We start from the raw sequence: 10,000 nt of genomic DNA on the forward strand, positions 1-10,000 counted from the left end.
CTTCTCGGGCCAGATGCCCAGGTGGAAGTAGAGTCGTGCCTGCAGCAGCAGATACTGCACGTTATCAGGGTCGATGGTGAGGTAGAGATCCAGAGAGTCCCTCAGCAGCTGGTACGACTTCTCACTGCCTTCTCTGTACGGGGAGAAAAACACAGCGGGTCAGAACCGGGTCACGACGGCGACGGCGATAAAGGGATACCTTAAACGTGGGCTTGTGAGCTGAAGGGTTTAAACGCACAATCTAGACGTGTGACTTTTAGTGTACTATGGCATCGTTTATCGTGATACTGTGGAGATTATACGGTCATACTCCCCTCTTGCCGATGTTGAGCAGGTTCCCCACCATGCGCAGGAGCAGTTCGGGGGTGCTGATGGAGCTGTAGTAATCTGCCGTCACCTGCTGTCGGATCAGGTACTCGCACTCTTTCGCCGTCATCTGCTTGCCTTTCCCAAACGCGTCGATGTAAACGTAGTCGTAGATATCGTCACTGCTACAGAGGACAAACAAGAGCAAAGACTAATGATTTATACTGATCATTATTATTATTATTATTATTATTATTTTAATAGGTTTAATGATACCTGCCAATATTTTGCCAATTTGAAAACAAATAATAAACAAACAATTCAAAACCATTTCATACTACACAGCAGCAGCTCAGACGGCGTTTCCGTCTGTAACTTTCATGTTTTAAAAAAAAAAATCACAGGTTTATATTAACGCAAAATATCGTTTCTATAGTAACGACTTACACTTGCATGGTGCGCGTATTCCTTGCGTCCACCTCGTCCACACTTATGTAAAGTCGATTTAAGGCTGATTTTAAGCAAAAATAATAAGATCATAATAATAATAATACGATAGAAAACATTTTCCTGAGTTCTGCTGCGTTTGAACTTTCTACGCCAAATCCCGAATGAAATAAAGATACTGATGTTTTGAACGTCAATAAACGGCTTAACTTTTTTTTTTTTTTTTAACTGAATACAAAACCCCCCCCCCCCACATTAACAATCCATTAAATGTCAACATTCACGTGACATCCAGTTGTAAGGAATTTAAAAACACCGTGGGTATGTTTTTAAATCATTTATGCATGAAAGCATGAATTAACAAAGAAAGACACATAGCCGAATTGTTGATATTGATTTCTGTGAAGAGATTTAACGTTTGTTTATCGGCAGTCTTGCTCTCGGGTCTCCTTTAGTGAACGGTGGACTAGTTCAACAAACAGACTTCAGGAAGACGGCTCCAGAATATACCTTACTGGAATAAACGAACAAACAAAAACAAACGCTGGACAGTCCAAGCCTACAAGGGACAATCTGCAAGCGTCATAAACGACTTGACACTTAGTTTAGTGAGTATGAACTCGTCGTGAGAGCGTCTACCTCGTCCGGCGCTGGCACCAGCGGAGCAGGAAGTGATTGGGGAAGTTGACCGGCTGCAGTAGGACCCCAAGCTTCCTGGCTAGTGTCATATAGAGCACAGAGAGACTGATGGGAATGCCTGTCCTTCGCAGAAGCACCTAAACAGAGGATGGATCGTTTCGGTCAGGAATCGGCGTACGTCACAGGTAAAAACAGTAACGCAAGCTAGACTTTAGTTAGAGTAGGCCTGTCACGATAACTACTTTTGTCGGACGATATATCGTCCCAGAAATAATTGCGATAAACGATATTATTGTCATATTATTGTATTGACTTCCGACGAAAAGATCCTTAAAGTTTAGCCAGTATTTCCTCAGGTCATATTTATTCATTTCAGGCATCGGATATCACTCGACGGCATTTCCGTTGATGAGAAAATGCAAAAATGATACCAAATATTCCCCCGTTTGATATATTCACGATAATGATAAGGAGTATTTACGTATGCACAGTGAGATTCTTTTCTGCGCATAGCCCAGCATGTCAGGAAGCTAGGGTGTAGGATGCGTTTGTGTGAGTTAATTAACCCGCTAGTAAAGCGCTTCAGTTTACCGCTGTTCGTTCACTCTTCAGTTTCGGCTCACGCAGCCGAAGCGGCTCAAACCCTGACATTACCGCCTCCGACTGGATTATTTCAAACGCTAGATCTACTCTTTCTACAGTTTTCTTCTCCGGTAAACACTCTTAATATCTCGCGTATGATTTTTTTCGACACGACGTTTGAAGTGAAATCGGTGTTCGCGCTTGTGACGCATCTTAAACTCGAGCGCGCACAGTCTTTGCATTCGGAGGTGCGTTTTGATCTTAATATTCGAAGTTTGAATATTCAGACGAGAACATACTCGGACGAGAGGACGGAAGCGGCACGGGCGGCTAAAACGTTCCTTCTTATGTTCATAACGTTCATGACGTTATTCTTATTCGCTCGTCCTTAAACGAACACGCGTGTAAACACGACGCGCGACGATATCAAGCTCGGGGGAAAAGAAAAAAAAAACAAAACGATCGCGGTCGCGTCTGGATATGGTCCGATAAGCCGAGAACGTGATCGTCGTGACGGGCCTAGCCCGCGTGTGATCTGAGAGCGTCGGCAATGACGTACCTGGTGCATGTACGAGTTCATCGGGTTGTAGTAGTCGCATTCGTTGCCTTTAAACTGCAGCTGTTCATACAGAACCACATTGAGGGCACAGAGGACCTGGCGCTGAAGCTCGAAGTCTTGCACGACTACACAGTCACCTTCAACTACAAAGCACACATGAACACACAACCCCACAGCATTTATACGGATTACGGATGCATCCATACCGTTCTTTCCATGTTTAAAATTTTTTTTATCAATCTGGGACATCATGAGACATTTTATTTAGCTCAATTTATGCTATTTAAAAAAAAAAAAAAGGCACACGCATGTGCGTCCATGCACTTTGACTTCTAGGCTCGTTCTTTAGAGCTTATTTTAAACGACGTGCTTTAGCCAGCTACGCTAGTTAGTTAGCGTGGATGGAGTAGGGTTGCTGTGGAGTTCGGAAATGCATTTCTGTAGAGCTGTACCTTTCAAATCCTTCATTCTCCATGACCGATAGCGGCTGATCGCCGTTTTCGTTTACTAACTGTTGCCTGTGGACGTTTTTTTTCTTTCTTGGCGAGCTCACATTTTAAGCTACGTTTTATGTTTAAGATGTTTCAAACCTTAAACATTTCACCCGAATTAAATAATAATAAAAAAAAAATGCTGTCGTTCTTCCTCTTGATGTTTTTTTCCATAACGCAGGGGAGCCGGGAGGGAACTCGGGGGTACGAGGCGGGGGACACCATGGACAGGGTGCCAACCGGTCACACGGCGCAATCGCACACCCGTTACGGACAATTCGGAAAGGCAGATCGGCCAATAACGCGTGTCTTCGGACTGGAGGAGGAAACTGGAGCTCCCGGAGGAAACCCCTGAAGCATGCGGAGAACATGCGGAAGGCGTGCACACAGGGTAGAGGCGGGATTCGGACCCCCGACCCCCGGAGGCGTGAGGCAGACGTGCTAACCTCTACGCCATGTGAAAAGAATCTACCTGGCTTACCTTGACCTGATCTCAAGCTGGGATGAGAAGCGTTTTTCACTCGTAGATATTTCTTCACCTTCTCTGTGATGTCGTCCAGCTGAGCGGAAATACTCTCGAGGGTGACGTCAGCCAGGGGATTACAATACCGATCCACCAATACAGCACCTTCGGGAAAAAAAAAAAACAAGCACCGTGTGCGATTTAACGCGTGAGGAGTTAGCTCGGGTTCGTGGTGCGAGTTTGTTTGTACTGAGAATGTATTTTTTTTAAAAATCGCTAAAAACGCACAGCTCGCGCTGGACCGGACGGCTAGAACGACATGCCACGTATCCTAACAGCGCTGTTCTTCTCCTCTTGACTGTCGGTACCAGTGGAACAGAATAAAAACCTAAACCTTCTGCAAACCCGCGTGCACTGAAAACAATGCGTGGAATTGCGCAATTTCAAATAAATAAATAGATAGGACAGCAAACCTGTAATGATAAGCTCCGCCCCCGAACGAGCCCAGAAGCGGTCGTCGGAAACCTGACGCTTAACGTTTTTTTTTTTTTTTTTTTTTTTGCTCAGACGCGCCGAAATCAAAACACTGCAATGCCCTGACTCTGACCTTCCAGGGCGGACTGTTGTTCCGGAGGCTGCTCCAGGAAGACCTTCAGGCTCCTCAGGATGTTCTGTTGGCGCAGGAAGTAGAGGATTTTCTTGGCGTAGTACTTCAACGTCAAGCTCTTCCTGAAGGAAAGACGAGACACCAGCAGAGAACGTGTAAATGCTACGAAAGGAAGGGGGAAAAAAAAAAACCCAAAGGGAAAAGCGTGAAGGCTTGATGAATAAATGGCTGTTCGGACCTCCTGTCGGAGTCGAGAATAGAGACGAGCTCGTCTTCGCAGAAGTGTTCGGGTGCACCGAGAGACTCGATTTCTGTAAAGCTGTCACCCAAAACCTGACCAACGCAAGGCTGAGACACACATCTCTGGGTTAGGACTTAAAAGAAAGAAAGAAAGAAAGAAAAAAAAAAACCCCAACAAAACAAAACTTTTAAACACATTTATGATAATTTGCGTGTAGATGAATTCATCGTTAAACCAGTGCTGTAATCAGGAGTTCACTCTGAGCAGAAACGAGCTACCTCGTACTAATCTTGCCACGTTAAGAACTTACGAATAACGCTAACAGACCTAGGACATAAAACACCTTCATGACAGTTTCACGCTAGCAATTCGGAGAAATGACATCTCACCTTAGAAAACCAGATCTACAATCAATAAATCAACCGGAAATAATCATTTCACTGTGCTGTAATGTACAGGTGACTAATAAAGACTCGTTATATGTATAAAAACAATAATAATACATTAATTAATTAATGAAAAGGGGCAGTGGTCAAGTGGCTTGACGGTTAAGGCTCTGGGTTACTGATCAGAAGGTCGACCGGCCAAGCTGCCACTGTTGGGCCCTTGAGAACGTCCCTTAACCCTTTCTGCTCCAGGGGGCGCTGTATCATGTCTGACCCTGCGCTCTGACCCCAACTTCCTGACATGCTGGGACATGCGAAGAAAAGAATTTCACTGTGCTGTAATGTATATATGATTAATAAAGACTCGTTATCGTTATCATTACCTCCATACCCCAGCGTGTGGTTAGCTACAGTAGATAGAAGCTACTAGTTTTGATTACTATGTTGACTGTGAGTAACACACACACACACACTTTTAAAATGACTTACAACTTCGGCGAAGAATCTCTTGGAAATGGACATGACAGTTCGCTGGATCTGTAGACAGACCCTGAGCCTGGTCCTGAATTCCTTCTGCCAATCGTAGGACTCGTTCTGCCGGTAAAGTTTCTGTAGCCGAGGCCACCTGCCAGCAAACACGATGAAAGTCAGGCCTACCAGAATAGCAATACAAATATTTTGGAATTGGCTTAAAGAACAGGATTGGCACCCTGTCCAGGGTGTACCCCGACTCCTGCCACATTCTCCCTGGGATGGGCTCCGGGTTCCCCGCGACCGTGTAGGAAAAGCGGTATAGAAAATGGATGGATGGGTTTAAAGGACATGGATTTCACATATGGAGGCCTTCTGTAATATACACGTTTAATTCCCCAGACAAAGAAGTAGTGCTGTGCATAGTTCTGTTACCCTGCTGTTACTCCGGTAGTACTGTACATGGTTCTGTTACCCTGCTGTTACTCCGGTAGTACTGTACATGGTTCTGTTACTGTTCTGTTACTCCGGTAGTACTGTACATGGTTCTGTTACCCTGCTGTTACTCCGGTAGTACTGTACATGGTTCTGTTACCCTGCTGTTACTCCGGTAGTACTGTACATGGTTCTGTTACTCCGGTAGTACTGTACATGGTTCTGTTACTGTTCGGTTACTCTGGTAGTACTGTACATGGTTCTGTTTACTGTTCGGTTACTCCGGTAGTACTGTACATGGTTCTGTTACCGTTCTGTTACTCCGGTAGTACTGTACATGGTTCTGTTACCCTGCTGTTAATCCGGTAGTACCGTACATGGTTCTGTTACTCCGGTAGTACCGTACATGGTTCTGTTACTGTTCGGTTACTCCGGTAGTACCGTACATGGTTCTGTTACTGTTCGGTTACTCCGGTAGTACCGTACATGGTTCTGTTACTGCTCAGTTACTCCGGTAGTACTGTACATGGTTCGGTTACTGCTCGGTTACTCCGGTAGTACCGTACATGGTTCTGTTACTCCGGTAGTACCGTACATGGTTCTGTTACTTGAGTAGTATTATACAGAGCTCTGTTACTGCTCGGTTACTCTATATACACACTATATACACAATATTGTTACTTCTAGGTTACTCCAGTAATACTGTATGCAGTTGTCACTACTCTGCATTATCTGCTTATCTGTGTGCATTTGCACTGTTATTTTGACATTCATGTTTGTAAATTTGAGAAAGCACATTAGATGATTTACACGATGCCTCTCCTTAGATAACTAACCTACTGTACATACCAGCCTGTGTGGGAGTACTGCAGGAGAACTGCCAGAGTAAGCACATGCACGGTGGCTCAGCAGTACCACGGGCAGCTTTTAACGAGGGCTAGAGAGCAAGTTTAAAACCTCAGCCGGTTTAGACTTGACAGAGAACCTGCACCTGTGAGAACGAAGGCGGTGAATGCAGAGACGTTTGAGGTCACCTGAGTTTGTACTGGTGTCCCCAGACCTTCCCGCTGCTGTGACACACTTCACGAAGCCGCTTGCAGCAGCAGGACACGTTAGAAATGTCGAGGTGGTTCAGCACGGGGTAACACAGGATGTACTCTAACAACTCAGTCGGTAAATCCGTTAGTTTTTTCACGCAGCTTTCTGCTATAGCTGCATTTGTTCCCAATATCCGTTCTCCTTCGAACGGCGTCGCCATCTTTTCTGTTTACTCCGATGACCTCATCGTCGAGGCCCCGCCCTCCTCTGGTGCACCGTTTTAAGCACGCCCACTTTCTGCTGCAAGGGGCGTGGCTTATGCAGAATAGTATACAGTACATGTGTGCTACCTATTATTCAGAGTGCAAAAAGGATCATTACACGTCAGTCAAATTCACAAACTATTTCAGATTCGCTTCATAGCATGAGTGGAATGTAAATACAGCCATGACACAACTAGCATTGTGTTCTGATTTCTTTAATAAATAATAAGCTACAACACCAAATAGAGATCAGACCAGCATTCATTAATTTATTCTCTTTAGTAACTGTTTTATCCTGGTGTGAGGTGGGAATACCGGAGTAACAGAACCATGTACGGTACTACTGGAGTAACCGAACAGTAACAGAACCATGTACGGTAGTACCGGAGTAACAGAACCACACACCCTCATTCACAAAACCATTCAATAACCCTAGGGGCAATTTAGAATAGCCAATCCACCCACAGACATGTTTTTGGGAATTGGAGGAAACCAGAGAACCCGGAGGATTGAACCCTGGGCCCCTGACATTTGACCATGAAACTATGCTAAAATAAATAAATAAATAAATAAATAAATATTATATGTATATAGTATATTATACTATACTATACTATAGCACTAGACTATACCACTATACCACTCTTACCATTTTCACTCCAGGTTTACAGGTTTTTACAGATTTTATTTGAAAGATTTAGCGATTAAAAATTCATCCAGGCATCTTTACTGGAAAATAGTTTGTTATTTACACACTGCATAGCCTATTATACTGCTTTATAAGTACAGTATGCCTTTTTAAACATTTACAACATATACACAGACATGCTAGATGAATACAATGCCTTTAAAAAATATATAAAAATAAAGTATCTACGTATTTCCCCATACATATGCATGTAGTTATTTTTTTTTAATAGCATTTCTATAAATGTTTTATTTCCTTTATTTTCTACTTCTTCCCTTATCCAGTTTTTATTTCCTTTTTTCCTTTGTAAAGCACTTTCAGCTGCACTTGAACGAATGGACGAACAGCGCTATATAAATAAAGATTATTATTATAATTTATAGATTTAAAATGTTATCTGTTTATTTGTTATTCGGGTCAATTACATGCAATTGTTTTAATTTAACACAATAAATACTGCTCTTAGTCTACAACGGACGACAGTGCAAACTTTTTGACATCGACACTACAAATGATTTACCTGACCTTTTCAAGTGGAAAGAAATGGGACTAACTAAAGAAAACAAACAAACAAACAAACAAACAAACAAACAAACAAAAAACAAATGATGTGCTCATGTTCGATTTATTCCCAGCGTTTATTGCGCAGCTGCAACGGGATGCTGATGCGCACAAGTGCAACCACGCTGCCCCATAGTCTGCGCGTGTGCGTTTGTACTATGCGTAAGCCTGCGCAAAAGCAGCGGAATGTTGGCGCATACGAACGCAACCAGGCGGCTGCCTGGCTCATATATGGCATGAGGAAATAAACCTATTTACGTTCATAAATTATCTTAGCTGTTACTCTTAACACAATAGAATTTTTTTGCTTTATTAGCGAAATCGATTTTCGTGGTTTCCTATCAGCTGATATTTCACGAAATATCTGTGAATTATGTACTTTTATTTTTAAACTAGGATTAGTTAATGGTGCTAGCAACAAGTGTAGCGATACACAACAAAAGTGCAGTTGTTAGCTGAACTGAACTGGACTGGACTGGGACACAGTGTAAAGTAGATAGATTTTTTTTGCAAATTATGTGGAATTATATGGACAAGAGCAATACTATCTGGTTGGTAGACTAATTGTTTTGAAGAGGAAATGCTGATTTTCAGAAGTATTTGTGTGTTTATTGTGTAGTTTACTAAAACATGTAGCAGCAGCAGTAGCAGTAGTAGTAATAGTAATAGTAATAGGGCTCCAGGTACCTTTGTGTCATTAGGAGACCCTTTAAATATCTCCTGTAAGTGATGTAGTTGTATAAAGTATTAGAATAAATATTCCACTAACATGTTACCCTGCTTACTAAGAGCTCTATAAAACAACAACAACAACAACAACAACAGCAACAACAAACCCCAAAGCTGACAGTCAGCAAAGAAGTCAGAAAAGATGCTGTTTTTCCTCCCATGCTTCTCAGACTAGATTCATTTGTGCATGATCTAAAAGTGCTTTATTTAATTAGCCAGTGAGAGTGGAGGCTTGGTGTTTCCCTTCGAAAAATGGCAAGCGTGCTCGGATTAAAAATAAGCCTCAGTTCACTGAGGAGGAAGCAACCCAAGACCTTCAGCGTCAGGATCGTGATGATGGATGCAGACCTGGAGTTCAGCTGTGAGGTGAGTAGATGGAGATGGAGATGGAGACGGAAATGGATGAAGCTGCTCCTCACTACAGTACTTCATGGTGATGATGCTGTAGATGCCACGGGAATACACGCTTTCCACACACGCCTCACCACGAGACATGCACATAGAAAGATCTGATGCTTTGTACAACCATCTAGGATGATATTCCTTTTCTGAAACCTTGGTGTGGATTATTATTATTATTATTTTCAAATAGACGTTATGTGATTAAACTCTTTACTTCTTGGCTAACATACCCTCACTATCCACTTTAATAGGGACACGTGTACACCTGCTCATTTATGCGGTTATCCAATCGGCCAATCACGTCGCCGTAGCGCGGTGCGTACGGTCACGCAGATGCACGCCAAATGTTCACGCGTGATGATCACGTCAAATATCAGAAGGAGGAAAAACTGCCATCTCGGTGACTTTTTAACCGTGACAGACGGGCTGGTTTGAGTATTTCTTGGGTGTTTAATTTCACACACTACAGTCGGTAGAGTTTAGACAGTAAAAAAAAAAAAAAAAAGTTCTGTGGGTGATGAGAGAGGTCAGTGAGTGGACGGTGAGTGTATTTTATGCTGCAGGATGACGGTAGTTACATGATGTTTGTTTAGGTAACGATCGAGGGGATGTAGGCCGCCATCTTGATGCTCGTACTCTGTCTGGCGAGAGTGTGGCGTGTTAGTGTATCGTGGATACGATTGCCTTCGCCA

General features: G+C 43.1%; 2 protein-coding genes across 2 annotated transcripts in view; one reads left to right on the forward strand and one right to left on the reverse strand.

The window, feature by feature from the left end:
* Nucleotides 1–7,458, reverse strand: part of fbxo21 (F-box protein 21) — a 12,318-nt gene extending 4,860 nt beyond the window's left edge. Inside the window, exons 1-9 of the mRNA XM_053653746.1 lie at nucleotides 6,662–7,458; nucleotides 5,211–5,346; nucleotides 4,333–4,442; nucleotides 4,095–4,216; nucleotides 3,506–3,652; nucleotides 2,534–2,676; nucleotides 1,393–1,529; nucleotides 315–491; nucleotides 1–133 (exon numbers count right to left, since the gene is read on the reverse strand). Of these exons, the coding sequence (XP_053509721.1) occupies nucleotides 1–133; nucleotides 315–491; nucleotides 1,393–1,529; nucleotides 2,534–2,676; nucleotides 3,506–3,652; nucleotides 4,095–4,216; nucleotides 4,333–4,442; nucleotides 5,211–5,346; nucleotides 6,662–6,885 (1,329 nt within the window). The 5' untranslated portion in view covers nucleotides 6,886–7,458. The remainder of the gene's footprint in view (nucleotides 134–314; nucleotides 492–1,392; nucleotides 1,530–2,533; nucleotides 2,677–3,505; nucleotides 3,653–4,094; nucleotides 4,217–4,332; nucleotides 4,443–5,210; nucleotides 5,347–6,661) is intronic.
* A 916-nt stretch (nucleotides 7,459–8,374) lies between these two features.
* The window catches only part of nf2a (NF2, moesin-ezrin-radixin like (MERLIN) tumor suppressor a), a 55,816-nt gene continuing 54,190 nt past the window's right edge, over nucleotides 8,375–10,000 (forward strand). Inside the window, exon 1 of the mRNA XM_053653747.1 lies at nucleotides 8,375–9,272. Coding sequence (XP_053509722.1) covers nucleotides 9,159–9,272 — 114 coding nt within the window. The 5' untranslated portion in view covers nucleotides 8,375–9,158. The remainder of the gene's footprint in view (nucleotides 9,273–10,000) is intronic.

The sequence above is a fragment of the Ictalurus furcatus genome, chromosome 22 (assembly GCF_023375685.1).
Source record: "Ictalurus furcatus strain D&B chromosome 22, Billie_1.0, whole genome shotgun sequence".
NCBI lineage: Eukaryota > Metazoa > Chordata > Actinopteri > Siluriformes > Ictaluridae > Ictalurus > Ictalurus furcatus.